The 16,859-nt window shown below is 44.5% G+C and overlaps 1 protein-coding gene across 1 annotated transcript in view; it reads left to right on the top strand.

Moving 5' to 3' along the window:
* Positions 1 to 16,859, top strand: part of LOC136144073 (phospholipid-transporting ATPase IB) — a 389,187-nt gene that overhangs the window by 33,956 nt on the left and 338,372 nt on the right. The window contains exons 2-9 of the mRNA XM_065901698.1: positions 3,675 to 3,774; positions 4,211 to 4,309; positions 5,108 to 5,153; positions 5,808 to 5,848; positions 9,235 to 9,308; positions 12,312 to 12,381; positions 13,666 to 13,793; positions 14,988 to 15,099. Of these exons, the coding sequence (XP_065757770.1) occupies positions 3,675 to 3,774; positions 4,211 to 4,309; positions 5,108 to 5,153; positions 5,808 to 5,848; positions 9,235 to 9,308; positions 12,312 to 12,381; positions 13,666 to 13,793; positions 14,988 to 15,099 (670 nt within the window). The remainder of the gene's footprint in view (positions 1 to 3,674; positions 3,775 to 4,210; positions 4,310 to 5,107; positions 5,154 to 5,807; positions 5,849 to 9,234; positions 9,309 to 12,311; positions 12,382 to 13,665; positions 13,794 to 14,987; positions 15,100 to 16,859) is intronic.

Genomic DNA, 16,859 nt, shown 5'->3' with positions numbered 1-16,859 from the left:
GAGGCCTTTGCGCACAGGTCACCTTCTCAGCGACATGGTCGCTTATCACCATTGAAAGCAACCTCTTCCCCTGCCTTCCATCCCTGGTCTGTTTCCCTCCATGGTATTCATCATCATCTATCCTGCCATGCATTGGTTTTTAAATCTCACTTTCCTCTAGAATGTAATTCCCTTGAGACTATGCTTTTGCGACCCTCTGGTTTCCCACAGTGCCCGGCCCAGTGCCTGGTACATGGATGAGGCTCGGGACATACCTGTGGATGCATGGGTGGATTTTTGTCAAGCCCCTGGTCATTCTTCATGCCACCCGATTTCAGGAAACACTGGTTTGACAGGTGTTTAGATGGACTGAATGACAGGGCACGGTTCTGTTTTCTCCTGGTCATTTCTCCCCATGCCCCAGGCCCTGCAGACTCGCTCAGTGCCTGAGATTCGCTGGCAGCCGATGCTGGGCCAGGTTCTCAGGGGTGCTGCTGCCTGCAGACTGAGGGGGAACGTTGTGGGGTCATTGAGCTCACCCAGTGGACAAACTCTTCTGTTGGGAAACTCTTCCTTCACCCCGGTCATCCTGTACGTGTTCTTTACCCGGGGCAGTGATGGTAAAGATCTCCCATCCCATTACATCATGTAATGTTCAGCTGGACTGAACTTAAATGTGAGATTTGAATACATCTACCTCCTCAGGGGTAGCTGCCACTCAAACTGTGGTCCTCAGACCAGCAGCTCTGGTCTCACCTGGGAACTTGTTAGAAATGCAAAATCTGAGACCCATGCCAGACCCACTGAATCAGGAAGTTAGTTGCTCAGTCATGTCTGACTCTCTGTGACCCCACGGACCGTAACCCACCAGGCTCCTCTGTCCATGGAATTCTCCAGGCAAGAATACTGGAGTGGGTTGCCATTCCTTTCTCCAGCAAATCTGCCTGACCCAGGGATGGAACCTGTGTCGCCTGCATTGCAGGCAGATTCTTAACCGTCTGAGCCACCAGGGAAGTCCCACTGAATCAGGATATACATGCGATGGTTAATCTTCCATGTCATTTTGGCTGGGCCATGGCACCTGGATATCTGGCCAAACATGCCTCTAGATGTTTCTTTCAAGGTGCCTTTTGGATGAGGTTTACATTTAAATTGATGGGCTTTGAATAAGGCAGATTACCCACGGTAATGTAGGTGGACCTTGTCAGATCAGCTGACAGCATTAATGAACAAAGAGTCACCTCACTGAGGAAGAAGGAATTCTGCGAGCAGATGGTCTACAGACTTGAATAGCTACATCAGATCTTCCCTCGGGCCTCCAGCTCTCCAAAGCCTGTCCTTCTGGGTTCTTACGGAGGCTTCATTGCAAACACACAGTTGAGTGAATCATTGGCTGTTGGTGATTGAAATCAATCTCCAGTCCCTCTTTTTTCTTAGGAGGGGGCAGGACTGAAATTTCCAACCCTCTGATCATGTGGTTGGTTCCTCTGGGAACCAGCCAGCATCCTAGGGGCTTTCCATGAGTCACCTCATTGAGGTAACAAAAGATACCTTTATCTCTCTCTCTCAACACTGTGGCAGTCCCCAGGGTTTTGGGAGCTCTGTGCCAGAAACTGGGATGAAAACCAAATACATGTTTCTTGTGATGAAGGACAATATCACAGCAACTTACGCAGAAGAAGGCTAAAGATAACTCAAGGATGATGGTAATCACCGTATAGTGAAACCCCAGGCTGTGGTCCTAGGTCTTCCCTGAGGCAGTGGCCACAGATGGCCCATGGAGCCGCTGCTCAGCTCCATCAGATGGCCTCTGGCTGCTGTGCTGTTTGAGTTGTCTGCTTTCATGTTTCCTTCAGTCCTCCCAGGTTTGGTCACTGTCAGGTCTTTAAGGACACGGTCTTAAGGACCTGTGCCTCAGGTGGCCTGTCTTCTGAGCCCTTGGCTCTTCTGTCTGGTGCTTCTAACTGAGGTGTATTTTCAGTTCAGTTCAGTCGTGTCCGACTCTTGGTGACCCCATGGATTGCAGAATGCCAGGCTTCCCTGTCCATCACCAACTCCCGGAACTTGCTCAAACTCATGTCCATCAAGTCAGTGATGCCATCCAACCATCTTATCCTCTGTTGTTCCTTTCTCCTCCTGCTTTCAATCTTTCCCAGCATCACGGTCTTTTCTAATGAGTCAGTTCTTCGCATCAGGTGGCCAAAGTATTGGAGTTGTGGCTTCAGCATCAGTGTATTTTAAACCTAAAAATCTCTCGAGACTGTATCTCAGATAAGAGTTGGCTTCAGAAGATGAGCTAGGACTCAGGCAGGTACTTTTATGGATGAGCCTTTGAGCAGCTAAAGGAGGCATGGTTAATTTTATCCCTCAGATCTCTAGTTCAGGCCTTTTCATTATTTCATGGTTCATTGATTATCTGCTACATGCCAGGAATATACGAAGTCAAAGTTGTTAAAAAAAATTCAACTGAGTAAATTTTAAAGATCTTATTGGCTTTATTCAATGATTCATGAGTTGGGCAGCATTCCATTGAGCAGACAGAAAGGAGCTCTGAAGAGCTGTGCAAAATGGAAGACTTTTATAAGCAGATAGGAGCAGGCAAAGAGGCTACTAGCAAATAATAGGTTGTTGGGGACAAGGTCACCTTCCTTTGGGGGGACAGCATGGGGGTCTGTCAGGCAGATTACTCCTGAGTGCTCAGCAGGTGACTCCAGACTGGTTGAGAATACATTCCTGAGAGAGGCTGAAACTCATCTGTTAGATCTGGCATTGAGTCTTGGTTTGGAGATGTGGGCTGAGCACTAGTGACTCCATTTTGGGTCTGTTATTTCTTTTTTTTTTTAATAAAGAAAATAATCTTATTATTCCCAGAGTCTATTCTGGGAGTAGATAAATATAATACAAAGCAAAGCAGAGACTGTGTAACAGAGGTGTAAACACCACACTGTGACTTGAGGGAAGAGCCTTCGAATTGGACCAGACTTCATGGAAGGGTAAGATGGGCAGGACCAGTTAGTCCTGGAGATGCCGCATGGAAACGCAGAACATTGGCCATGGAAGCTGGAATGTGAACGAACGTGGCTGACTGAAGGGTGTGTGGAAGTGGGGTAAAGTGTCTGTGGTGAGTGCCCAGAGAGGTACATTAAACGGCCAACCATGCACCTGTTACCATGTTCGGCAGAGCTGACTTTCTACATTGAATCAGCGACTGTGTGATGAGACTTCTAGTACATCACGAATCCCAGGGTGATAATTCTCCCTTGATGGTGAGTTTCTCAGTTGATGCTTCACCTCTCTGTGTTCATATCTTACTGTGTTGGGAACGCGTGCCTCTTTCTGTTTTGTGATCTTTGACACGTCTTTATCTTTAAAAACATCATTTGCACGCTCACTCTGTTCACAGCCCGAGGCTCCCAGAAGGTGGGTTCATGTCCCTGCTTACACCGTGTGGCAATAATCAAACACATATCCATCAAAGTTTGAAAGCCAAGATCACATCAGAAGATTTTCTTAGGAAAGGTGTCTTTTTACCCAATGAAGCTTTGTAGGAGCAGGCCAGCACAGCAATGTTCTTCTTATCCTGAGTTTTGAAATATTTTGTTCTTACAGTTACTCCTGTAATTTTGGAATCTTTGTTTTCATTGTGTAGAATTTCTGTCTATACCTGATAGCAGTGTTGTCCCTTGCCCTCACAGTACGGCCAAGTACAGCGTGGTGACGTTTCTACCTCGATTCTTGTACGAGCAGATCAGGAGAGCTGCCAATGCCTTCTTCCTCTTCATTGCCTTATTACAGGTGACGTTTATTTAAAATTCATACCTTTAATTGCATGCAAAATAAGCTCTTGCTGAAAGGTCACTTAACTGAGAAAGTATTATCATACTTGATGAAATTTGCTTCCTTCATCCAGTCACTGTTTGCATGAATTCGATATTTGCATAAAGGTAGAGTTCTGTAGGTGTTTGCTTAAGGGAATTGCAGTTGTGAAAAGAGGCATTGAAATATGATTGTGGGGTCCCACTTTAACCCTGTTTTTGTTCCAAACACAGAGATGTCGGGTAAAATTTTAAAGACATGTAACACATTTAGCTAGTTTTTAAAATAAGGTAATCACTTTGCAACAGAAATGGAACAGAACTACAGAAGAGTGAGGAGTGAGTGCTGTATTTTCTTTTTCGTGGAGAGGATTGTAATGTGCCCAGTCCCTACTTGTGGCCTCTTTATCTTACAGCAAATTCCAGATGTATCTCCAACAGGAAGATACACCACCCTGGTGCCATTGATCATTATTTTAACCATCGCAGGCATCAAAGAGATTGTAGAAGATTTTGTAAGTTTTTGCTTTCGGATAATAACAACACTGTATTGACTGTAACTTACAACTTGCTTGTTGCTTTGGAGTCTTTCAGGCAGAAAAATTGGTCTGTAGGCTAACCAGCCTCTCAAGGCTTGTGATGGTATTTTGGGGAAGAAAATGTGCACACACAATGTCTGAAATACCCATACAGTGGGACAGAAGTAGTTCAGTCTGTGTTGACTGATGTCAGGTTGTCTAGGGTAGCAGCACTGAGGTTATTTTTGCAAGATTCTTCTCCCTCTCATCCTTCTGTCAGTGTCTCCAAGTTCACTGGCCCACACTCTCCTCTGTTTTCTGTCTTCTTTTCAGGTTCTCTCTTCTCCCCTTCCTCTCTGTCTGTCTCCCCCTCTCTCTCATACGTGCACACACATTTTTTCTGGAAATAGATAAATGAATCAATGCAATATAAATCAAAGCCAAAGTGCTTTATTCATAAAGTTCTTTATTAATAAAATGAACTCCGTTGTTTGTTGGTAATCATGTAGAATAATGCTTTTTGTTCAATCTAAAATAATCTAGGAGTAGAAGTTTTATACTTCAAAGTTCTTGTTCCTTGCTATAGCCAAAATATAGGCATTTAAACCTCATTTATTGTTACTGTGTTAGCCTCTGAATTTAGTGAGTGACCTTGTCCATCGAACTGAATTTTAGGACATTAGTGTCCCTGCCAGTTGCCTTCTTTGTCCTGTTTTTGCCCAGTCTTATTGTTCGCTGTTTCAGTTATTCATTTGAAACTTTTGAAACTAACATCTTTTTTCCTTTCTGTAACAGAAGCGACATAAGGCAGACAATGCAGTTAACAAAAAGAAAACCATAGGTAAGATTCCAGGCTGACTCACTTTTTCTGCTAGAAAACTTAAGAACAAGACTTGCATTTAAGGAATTTTAAATTGGTAGTTAACGGTGTTGAGATAAATCGAGGGAAGTAATCTATAAAATACATTAAAAATAGCAAAATGACAGAAGGTGAGTCCTGGTAGTTAAGATTTGAAAAGGATTTGTGTAAAATTTAAGAAAAGATGGTAGTTTTCAGGAGCGAGACATACTTTGTGTCCGTAAAAAGTCAAAGCATTCATACTCTGGCTTTGCAATTGCTCCCTACCTCTGTCTGCTTCTTCTAGCATTTCTAGAACAGTAGCTCTGTGTTATTAGGGGCTGCATGTGTGCTTTGGTAAAATCTTGTAGCAGCACGGTGATGTCCTTTACTTCATGTGGGCTAAATATGCATAGATGTAACTTCCTTCCATACACATGTATTTATGTGTGTGCATTGCTATATATATGGTATGTAAGTATCTTCATGGGGCTCTGTTTTGGGGAGTGGTGGTGTTATACCTTTATGTCTAAGGATATGGTGTATTGGAATTAATCAGTGGAATTTTAAAAGCAGCCTTTTGGAGTTTGGAAAGCTGATTTTATTCTGATTATCATCAGTATTAACCAATACATTATTTTTGTCTTTCTTTTTCAGTGTTAAGGAATGGTATGTGGCAAACCATTGTGTGGAAAGAGGTAAAGACTGATTTTACTTTTTAAATTTTATATATTTTAATTGGAGGATAATTACTTTGCAATATTGTGATGGCAGATATGCCAGAAAGTACTGGCTTGGAGGCTTGTAATTAATTGTTACTGTAGATTTTGGAATACAGTTTGTGTTAAGACACAAGCCATGTCCATTTCAGGTAAGTGTGGCAGGGTGGTTTTCCCCTGAGACTTCCCTAGAACGGGTGTGTGTATCCTTTGTTCCTGGATCTTCTAGGTGTTCCCCCATGTCGGCTCAGAGCTGGGAAATTCATTGCTCTTGATGGATGTTTCTGAAAATTCACAGCATTTTCTAGTTTCTAAACCCAGTTCAAGAAACATTTTCCTCTGGTCTTCTGTTGCTATCTTAGTGTCAGTTCAATTTTTTTAAGTTTTTTTTTTTTTTTTTTTTTTTTTGACTTTTGAGATTCTCACTTCTGACATTTTTGGTGGAAAGGGTTTGGGACTGATTAGCCCTAAATTTGAAGTGATGGAGTCAGGGTTTGGATTCATCTTGTGTTGGTCCTAAGGCTGAGAGTTGTTGATGCTTTTAGCTTTACAAGAGCAAGAAGGCTTTGCATCCACACGCCTGGAGGTTGGGGTTGGCAGGGCTTGAGAACGGCCTGGTGATTTGGTTGTTGCTAGTGAGAAATAGAAGACTGAGAAAGGATCTGCTGTGCCATCTGGGTATTTCATGTCTACTAAAGTTGGCTTTTTCGGGGAGTGTCTGTTGTGACTGGAGCTTAAGGGTCACAAGATGTTCTTGGAGTGTGACTCATGATTCTAAGATGCAAAGCTGACTATCTTCATTTCAGAAGATTGTGTTTTAGAAGGGTGACTTATAATAGTTTCTCTTGCTAAACATTTAATAAGCAATGTTTCAAAATGTCTCTATAACCTTGTGAGTCTCCAGGATGCCTGAGATGTGGTAATGCAAACTTCATTGTAGTTATTTTCTTTTAACTTTGTTGCTGGCGATCATTAAGCCCCTGGTAGAGTTACCTGATAGCCCCTTAACCTGATAGACACCCAGAGCTCCTGTCCTGTAAATACTAACTGATCTCACTTGGATCTCATTAGGAAGTGGGATGGTCCTCCGTCAAGTGGTTGGAAATTCTTGCCTCCACAGAGGGTGGCAATGCTCCCAGTACTAGAGAAACTCGAAAACCTTCCAGGCACTGAGGAATGGCTTTTCTGTCCCCAAAGTCCCTGCTGCCACTCCCCACCTGCTCTCGGGAAAGGCAGTCATCCTGGCCAGAGTGGAGAATTATTTGAATTTGGGATCTCCTGACACTGCTTGAAATTGGAGCGATTAGCTCAGAATTTTGGACCTAGGAGCGGACGGATTCAGATTCCTAAATCTCGTTACTGTTTCCCACACACGTTTGCTGAGAGAGGAGAAAAAACAAAACAAATACCTGTTATATGCTTTGCCACATGCATTTTTATTTCAGTTAAAAATGCATTGTGCTTATTTAATTGAATCTCTTAGCATGGACCAGACTTCCCAGGTGGTGCTAGGGGTAAAGAACCTGCCTGCCAATGCAGGTTAGATGTAACAGACATGGGTTTGATCCCTGGGTAGGGAAGATCACCTGGAGGAGGGCATGGCAACCCACTCCAGTATTCTTACCTGGAGAATCCCATGGACAGAGGAGCCTGGTGGGCTGCAGTCCATGGGGTTGCACAGAGTCAGATATGACTGAAGCGACTTAGCATGAAGCATGAAGAGCATGGACCAGAGGCAGTCTTAGGTGCTGAAATGCAGATAAGAATTAAGCCTAGCCCCTGCCCTTGGAGGGGTTTTAAGTGGTCAGGCTTCAGCTAGCACCCCAGTTGCCTGGCGTGCTGGTCCAGTGATGTCCTGGACCCCTCTCTCAGACCCTTTGATCCAGCAACTCCAGGCTGGGGCCTCAGAATTTGCATTTTTAAGAGTTCCTCGGTGAGGTTGATGCTGTTGGTCCGGGGATCCCACTCCAGAATCACAGGTGTAGTGGAAGTGATGGGTAGGTAAACAGGATGCTGTGTGGACACTGAGCCCTGGGGTGAGGCCTGCTTCAGATGCCCGGGGCCGTCAGGGAGGGACACGTGGTCTGGACCCACCGGTTCAGGTCAGGAAAAGCTTGCTTCACAGATGCTGCAGTGAAGAGCTAACTGGGCAAAATTAGAGGTGGGTGGAGAGCCAGTGCATCCGCAGAGCTGCTCAGAGCGAGGATGAGAAGGTGTGAGAGGACAGGTGATGAGAGGTTGGGGTGATGTGCGGGGGGTGGTGGGTCAGGCGCGGGGAGCTGGCTGCCTCGTGGGTCCCCAAGGAACGTGACTCGAGCCTGAGACTTGTAAGCTGGAGTTGGCTGTTCTGGTTCTTCAGCTGCAGCAGCAGCTTCAGGGGCGTCTCTGTGACTCTGGCTCTTTGGTGGGACCTTCCTCTGCGCTTATTCAGAACTGGGAGCAGCCCTGTGAGGCAAGAGGGGATTCAGGGACTGATGGGGGGCCCTTTCCCTCCTTAAGAAACCTTCCTCTACACACGTAAGGGACAACCACACATAAGAACACCAGATAGAAAACTATTTTCAAATGAAATTCCAAGTAAGCAGTTTCTCATATATAAATGACTTCTTAGTACTTTTTTTTTTAAATCTAAGAAGCATTTCTACCCCATTAGCAAAGACAAGGGAAAGCCATAATTTCCCTGTCCTCCCACTTTGAACTAAAAAAAAAAAAAAATTCATGGCCTTTTTGCTTGTGAAAACATGAGTAATTTTCCTTTCTAGTTTTTCCCTTAACTAATTGCTTCTGATTTTCTTCTGTGTAATTAAACTATTCACATAAAATGTTTTTACATTAAGAAAACATTTTCAGTTTTCGTAAGTACTTTTGCTTGTGCTGGTTGTCAAAATAGGTGTGTGTCATCTTTGACTTCATTATGGGATCTCCTTTAATTATTTGCTTTCTTTTGCCTTTAAATTGGATATAAATGTCAACTGTTTACACGCACAGGGAAGGAGTATCCCTGGGGAAGGGGGATTGATCCAGGCAGGCTCTAGATCTGTGCCCTTAGCCACTCGCCCAGCTGTCCACAGCCGTGGGGATGGACATGCGTGTGTTTGGAAGTGGATGAATAGTTGTGAGAAAGTGAGACCTTGATCGTTTTGACTCATCTCTCTTCTCCTGCTCCTGCATTCAGCATCATTGTAAAAAGGCAGTATTACCATTCGTCTGTATTGAAATGTTTTTACTCTTGTCAAGGAAAAGAATTTGAGATTCTCTGCCTTAAGCATCATGGCACAGTTACACAGTAATTTCTCTTCCAAATGTTTAACTGCTTTGTGCTTTCTTGTCTCTCATGCGTCTGTGTCCTTGTCCCCGGGTTCTAGGTGGCCGTGGGAGACATCGTCAAGGTCGTCAACGGGCAGTACCTTCCAGCAGACGTGGTCCTGCTCTCCTCCAGGTCAGGTGGGCTCGAGGGCACAGCTTCGGAGTCGGTGTTGAGAACAGTAGGGTGTCGCCAGGTGCCTGGAGAGGACTCCGGTCGCCTTCCGCCCGCCTCTGGGTCACCACTCCCCAGGCTCCTCCTCTTTTACTCCTTTGCGTTGTCCTGCCTTCACCTTGTCCTTTTTCCTGAACTTTCCTGTTTTTTGACTCGTTTTCATCTCATGGCTGTTCTGTGCTGTTCCTTACTGGTAGGGAAACATTTCAGAGCAGTGGAGGGATGTGTTGAGTAGCGTCCAGGTCACGGAGTCTCTGAAACTTGAGGACCAGCTCTGATGGAGGGTCCAGCCCAGCAGCCTTCCCCAGAATCCAGGCTTCTCTTCACTAGAGGTTCAGCGACCACAGGCATTTCTCAGCGTCCATGTGACTTGCAGGTGGTCCATATTTTGCCCTCTTTCTGTCCAAGCATCATTGCCTTGTTTCCTAGGTAATTTGTGCCACAGAGGTGTCATCACCAAGGGGCATAAGTGATAGACATCTCAGTCCTTGACTTTCCCCTGGATGATACATAGAAACATCTGTCAGAGAAGAAAAGCCCAAATCAGGATAAGAATACACTTGAACTTGAGCTCAAGGTTAAACTAGATGCCGTACTGATGTGCTGCTGGGAATTAGCTGTCATACTGGGTGTGTGTGATTTGAGCGCAGACAGACTTTCTTTTATGGGGCCGAATCACTCATTTTGTCAGATTTTAAGCCTTAACACGGATTTTCCCCTTGAGATAAAAAGCTTAGTAAAAGCACCCCAGGCCTGTAGAGAGGGAAGAGCACTGTATACCCCGGGGCAGGGCTCATGTTTGTCCCTAATGATCAGTAATCAAGGAACTCTCAGAAATAGTAAAACGTTGATCACTTGATAGTTTGGGTTATGAGGGCTGTCTGTGACCCTCAGAAAGCCTGGTTTGAAGGCAGCATGTCTGAGCAGACGTCAGTGTTTCCCATGTGCTCATTGGCATTTGTGCCAAGCCACCTGCTGAGCCCGTTATCCCATCTAATCTTCCCACCAGCCCTAGACATCCCTACTTGGTCCATGAGAAAACAAGGGATGCAGAGGGGACAAGGGACAGCTTACAGAGCCCACCCCACCAGGGAGAGCAGCACAGGAGACTGTACGTGGCCGGTGGTCATAGCATCTGTTCTCTTAACCCTGAACTCTGCTGCCTGGACCTGAATATCCGAAGTCGGGGCGTAGTCTCTGCCACGCTTACGTTTCCTCTTTGAATTTTTTCGGTCCTTGAAATTAGGTGTTTTGATTAAAAAGTTGCCTGTAGACATAGTAAAAACTGTAGAAAGAAAAGGCCTGCAACCCCTGCCTTGGTTTCTCAGCTCCTCCGGCCATGATCTTCAGATGCCGTGTGTGCAGGCCTGACCCAGGCAGCTCTTGTGGTCAAGGGCAAGTCGGCCTCTGCTGGAGTCCAGCCCTGGCAGGTCCAGGAATACCTAAGGGATGAGTGGTGTCAGCAAGAAGAAGTGCACGAGCTCTGGTTGCAATGCAAGAACTCGTCTACTTTGTTTTTTAACAGCTCAGATTATATAGAATTATTTTTCTTGCCTCCTCCTTACCATCACCCCATGTTACATCAGATGTTGGTTTCATACTCCCATCAACATTTTCCCTCATATCTTTCCCAATGACTTCATCTGGAACAATCCCGATTACAGGTTTTTACCTTGAATGTCCTGTACATAGTCTTCTTGCCTCAATGGCCTAACATTTTTCACTCTGACAAAAACAATGTTCCATAGATTCCAGATATAATATGAATTCTTTGGACAATAAAACAATACATGGGAAGGGTTACAAAAAACATGTTTGACATTTCTGAGAATAACCCTGACATTTTTCTTTACTTGAGACCACAAAACCTCAGTCTACGATGTGGTGACCACAAAACACCTCTAAAACAGCAAAAATACCTCTATTAATAGTGAGGTAATGGCAGTGAGACTGGTTAATATAAATCTTCTATACTATTGAAATCCTATGCTACATATTTCTAATTCTACAAAAATACCCATAATATTTTATGTTTATTAAGGGAATGGAAACAGTAGACAAATAGCAACACTGAAATAGCAACAATGAAAACCCTCTTGACCAAAGAACATTAACCTATCGTACATCTACCTCTGAATCTAAATGCCTCTACTCTTTTCTAACCTAGAATATTATGATCTTCTAAGCAAGCAGCCAAACTATGCCTGTGGCCTTTTTCTTTTTCACTTGTACGGTGTTTATGGTCATGTCCTGGGCCGAAGCAATCATGAGCATTTCTATACTGTGGAAAACTACACTGACCAAATCCATGGCTACATATCATCCTTTCATATCTATTTGTCCAACGAGGAGGATCTGTGAGATATCTAAATAAACCTTTCATTCCTGGTTGCTCATAAGGCTGTCAATGACCTGGAGGCATGGTGGGTCTAGGCTTTGGGGGAGAATTCCTGATAGGCTTGGGCTGTTCCGGGGAGGCCTGGTTACTACATATTACATTTCCAAGATTTAGAAGAAAGCACAACAGTAAGACAGAAAGAGAAAGGGGACGAACTGGGTCCCCGGGGCGACCTCGAGGGGAAGAGCTGCCTTGCAGGTTCCTCTCTCGTCTCGTGACCTTGTCACGGCCTGGATGCGTCCCAGCGGCTCCCGACAGGCCTCCGACTTTCAAGGTCACCTGAGCCCACTGGGCCGGTCTTAGCTGGGACATCTTGTGCTTCTGTTCATCCTCCATTACTTCTGCCCACGTGGGGTCAGGCGCTGTTGTGTGGGGTCTTTGTGGGCGGATCACTGGACTGGAGTGTCTGTCTGTCTGCCCAGCCAGTCACTGCTCCCGCGGTGGTCGATTCTGACACCCCTGTGAGGGTCCATCAGCAGAGTTTCTGTGGTGGAGGCTCTGTCAGCCATGAAGTGCCGGAGTGGACCTTGTTCAACTTGGCTGTTTTGTTTTTTCTCTCTCCTTAGTGAACCTCAGGCAATGTGCTACGTTGAAACAGCCAATCTGGACGGGGAGACGAACCTTAAAATACGTCAGGTAACGTGACCCTTTACCACCCGCATCGTCACAGAGCCCAGATTGTAAAGGTGCTTCCCACAGGTTAACTGTCGGTGCTGTTTCCAGTGGGAACAAAATGTTCTGTCACAAAAGGTTATGCCTTTACCCTGATGGGATCCATGGGAAGAGCACGATCAGGGGAGGGATTCCTTGGGAGTGATGACAAAATTAAAGCAAGTGGGCTTCCTCAGAGCGCAGGCCACACAGGGAGCCATGTCTTGATTTATATCTTCCTGGACTTTCTACCTGGTTGGGTGGGAGGAAAGGGATCCTGGGAGAGGCCGTGGGCAGCAAGTGCCGTGGATAGAGGACCCAGATGGGCTCTGGGTGCCTCACTGGACTTTGCTGTTTTCATGGAGATTCTAATTCTAGAGAGTAGTATATTAGATTTCCAGTGTACAAAATGCCCATGCCTTACATAAAGCTATTCTTACCATATATTTTAATTCTTGAATGGAGATTAGTCTTTGGTAGAAAAGTTTTAAGTTTCAGTGAACAATGATTCATTTTGATACTTCAGTTTTCTGCGGTACCAAGCTGAATTTGATGCTCCTGTCCACATAGTTTTCATTTCTGTGTTAGATATTTGGCATAGACATTTTATTTTTCTCATTAGAGAAGAGTTACAGGGCATTAGACATCACAGTGTATTAAAGGGGCACTTTATTCTGTGTTTATGGTCTTGTCAGGATACCGCTAATGAAGGATGCTTTCTGTAAGGTGTTTTGGTGTGCTAATTATCATATGGAAGCTCCAGTACTTGGCCACCTGATGCGAAAAGCTGACTCAGTGGAAAAGACCTTGATGCTGGGCAAGACTGAAGGCTGGAGGGAAAGGGGACGACAGAGGATGAGATGGTTGGATAGTATCACCGACTCAATGGACATGAGTTTGAGCAAACTCTGGGAGATAGTGAAGGGCAGGAAAGCCTGATGTACTGCCGTCTATGGGGTCTCAAAGAGTCAGACAGGACTTAGTGACTGAACAACAAATTATGACTTTAGTATGAATGTGTCAGCATAGTAGTAGAGTCTTGACTTCCTGCCTTGTTGAATTTTTTTGAACCTTTTCTATTCGGTTGCTGTGGCCAAAGCCACCTATGATCCATCCTGAGGGGTTGATACGTTTGAGGAGCCCCCTGTCCCAAAACTATTCCACTTTAGTTGATTCAGGCTTCCCTTTGGATTAACAGTAGGGGTGCTGCGTGTCGTTCCTAAGCCTGGAAGGTTGTGTTCAGTTTCCTCTTGGGGTTGAACGTTTCAGGGTTTGAGTCACACTGCGGACATGCAGACGAGGGAGGTGCTGATGAAGTTGTCTGGGACCATAGAGTGCGAAGGGCCCAACCGCCACCTCTACGACTTCACCGGGAACTTGAACTTGGATGGGAAAAGGTACTGCTTCCTCTTGTCTTAGTGGGTTTTATTTTAATCTTTAACGTGACTTAAGAATTATATATAGGAGCTTTGGGAAATATCAGTTTGTCTTCTGGCTTCATAATGTTTTAAAACAGATTTCTCCATGTTGAGCTTTTTTTGAAACACCATTTTAATCAATTTAAGCCTTCCCTGAAATTTAAGGAAAGACCTGATTTCTGGCAAGAAAGTGTCACAAGGGTCTGAAATGAGGTTCACAAAACTGGCCTGGTGTGTCTATCTGTGTGTATTACCCATCAGGTAAAAGACTAGTTGTTTTGGAGTGCATGAAATTGTGCAGAAAAGCAGAAGAGAGGTGTCTGAAGTGTATAAAGGCTAACAGCTATTAGAGAAACATCCTTTTATCTTTTTGCTTTCTTCTAAGTAGTCTATGCTTTTAGCAAGTTAAATGAAAGGAACAACTATCCTTCCATTAGAATGTTCACTGCCCTGTTGTCTATATTCTGTCATCCTTGTCCTCTTGGCACTTGTTTTATCATTTGAGTCATTTTTTTGTCATTACGTTGGGGTGCAGTGTCTCTCCTCTGCTCATCTTTCATCATCATGCCTCTTACTAGCGCTCCCCACCTTCATATTTGAACAGACCCAAAGGGAAGGACCCAGCTGTGGGAATCTACCTAAGATAACTCTGACAACTCTAAGTGCGATAGCTTTCTCGGTTTCACGCAGTCCACAGAGCAATTCTGTAGACTATCTTTTTAAATTTCTAAATTTTAACTAAGGCTTTTATTTAATGAAGTCATCTTTGACAGATCTGTTAGTATAGCTTTGGTGGTTTTTTTTTTTTTCTTATAATCTACAAACTGACTTTCCCAAATGAATAAACTTCTGGTTATCTTAGCAAGTTCCTTTTTGGATATTGAGTTTCCTAATAGAGTTATAAGAGACAATATTTCCTCTTAATGTTTTAAAGGAAAAAAAAAAAGAAACATTTTCTGTGTTGATGAATGGATGAGGTCAGCCTTTCTGTGTGGGTCTCTTTCAGGGTAGATTAAGCCAGTGGTAACCTTTATGGCTACTGTGTCCCAGTGAAATAGTCCAAATGTGACTAAAGAAAACATTTCATTTATTGTGGGTTTTTGTTTAAGGGGGAAACTCATGCTCATTTTTTTGGAACTCTCATTGAATATAAATGTTGTTTCTTGTTTTTAGCCCCGTTGCCCTTGGGCCGGACCAGATCTTATTGAGAGGCACACAGCTTAGAAACACTCAGTGGGGCTTTGGCATAGTTGTTTACACTGGACATGACACCAAGCTCATGCAGGTAAAACATTTCTGTGCTGAGAAACAATGCCGATTTTAGTCTTTTTTCCTGTTTTTTTTTTTTTTTAATGGAGTAGAGGGTGTAAAATGCAGATGTTGCCTTTAAGAGGCTCGAGTTTTGTCTGTGAACCTAAATTTGGAAAGGAAGGGCCTTTATTTTGGTTCCCAGGTGGTTTCTCCTGGTTTTCTTTTATTGTATCAGGTATTTGTTACCTCTTGCCTGAAATATCAACCGTCTTTATTTTCTGGATCTAATGGGACAATCAGTCCTCGTGTGTTTTGTCTTCAAATTCAAGGAGGGGGGGATTTGTTCTAACTTCTTTATTTTTCTTTCTACCTCTCCTTCTCACAAGATTGATTAAGATTTTATAGGAAATTGTCTTATTTAACTGAATTGTAGGCAGTTGAAAATCAGTTAGTTTTGAAATCATGTTTGTTCTTTGTATCCTATACCAAAGAGAAAAAGTACTAAAATGGTTTTGTTCTTTCTCCCTGTTCATTTTTTAAAGATTATTTGTGAGTTTATAGCCTGTAATTCTTTTATGACACATTTTGCCAGGTGACTTTGAAATCCTGCGTAAACCAGTGTCCCTCCATGTTCTTTCTTACATTGCTTTGCTGTCACTTGGCATCTTACTGGCCTCATGGTTGTTATTCATCAAGATTGACTTTTCAACTTGTCTGCCCTTTTGTATAACCTCCGAGGCACATATTTGGTGATGTTTCTTGATTTAAACGTGTTTAGTGGCCACCATGCACCATGTCTTGTGCCAGGCTGTGTGGATACAATAGTGAAAGGCCCTGTCTTGCCCCCCACCCCCCGCCCCCCAGAGAGTTAGATAGACTGAGGAGTGATGGGGATTACAGAGTGGAGAGATGATTGTGTGATGCAGGTCATTGTTGAGGGTCATGGGTCCATGGGGACTTTCCAGGTGGCTCAGTGGTAAAGCATCCACCTGTCAGTGCAGGAGACACAAGAGATGAGGATTCAGTCCCTGAGTTGGGAAGATTCCTTGGAGTAGGAGATGGCAACCCACTCCAGTATTCTTGCCTGGAAAATTCCATGGGTAGAGGAGCCTGGAGTACAGTCCATGGGGTCACATAGAGTTGGACATGACTGAGCAGGCACACACACACACACAGTCCATATGGAAGGCCAACCAGCCCAGGTTAGGAGGTGTCAGTTGACCAGATACCAAGAAGCACATTTTAGACGTTGAATTAAAGAACAGAGACTGTTGTGTTGCTCTACTCCTGAAGGTTAAATGATATAGAAGGAGAGAGTTAGCTATTGATTAGGACCAATGGGGTGATATAGCCCAGTGTCTACACCAGCTTGTCACTGCAATGCAGACAGGAGAGGAAGGTCGGGGGTTAGAAGGGCTGAAACTCACTGAAGTGGAGGAAGATTGATGAGTGACAGGCCTCTGTGCAGGGCGCTTGGCTTTGACCTTCTGGGGAAGAGGGTTTGTGGAGTGGAGACCCAGGCCTGATCCCCGGAGGGTAGGATGCTAAAGGAAAGCTGTCGGAGGCCATTGAGGAGTGATGGACGACACAGGGACCACAGCATTTGGTGACCGTAGGATGAGGGCCAGGTAGAGAGGACGCTGAAGGTGGCTCGAGTCTTCAGGGAGTTGGGGGGAGGGGAGAGTTGGTGGACTTGAGGGGGAAGGGGCAGAAGGCAGTGCAGCCAATGCAGGAATGTTACATGTGGGTTTTAAATGCAGCACTGGAGGAATAAAGTGTCAGAGTATTAGCGGG

The sequence above is a fragment of the Muntiacus reevesi genome, chromosome 11 (assembly GCF_963930625.1).
Source record: "Muntiacus reevesi chromosome 11, mMunRee1.1, whole genome shotgun sequence".
Classification (NCBI taxonomy): Eukaryota; Metazoa; Chordata; class Mammalia; order Artiodactyla; family Cervidae; genus Muntiacus; species Muntiacus reevesi.
The sequence above is the reverse complement of the archived record's forward strand: the minus strand, read 5'-3'. Positions and strand labels throughout refer to the sequence as shown.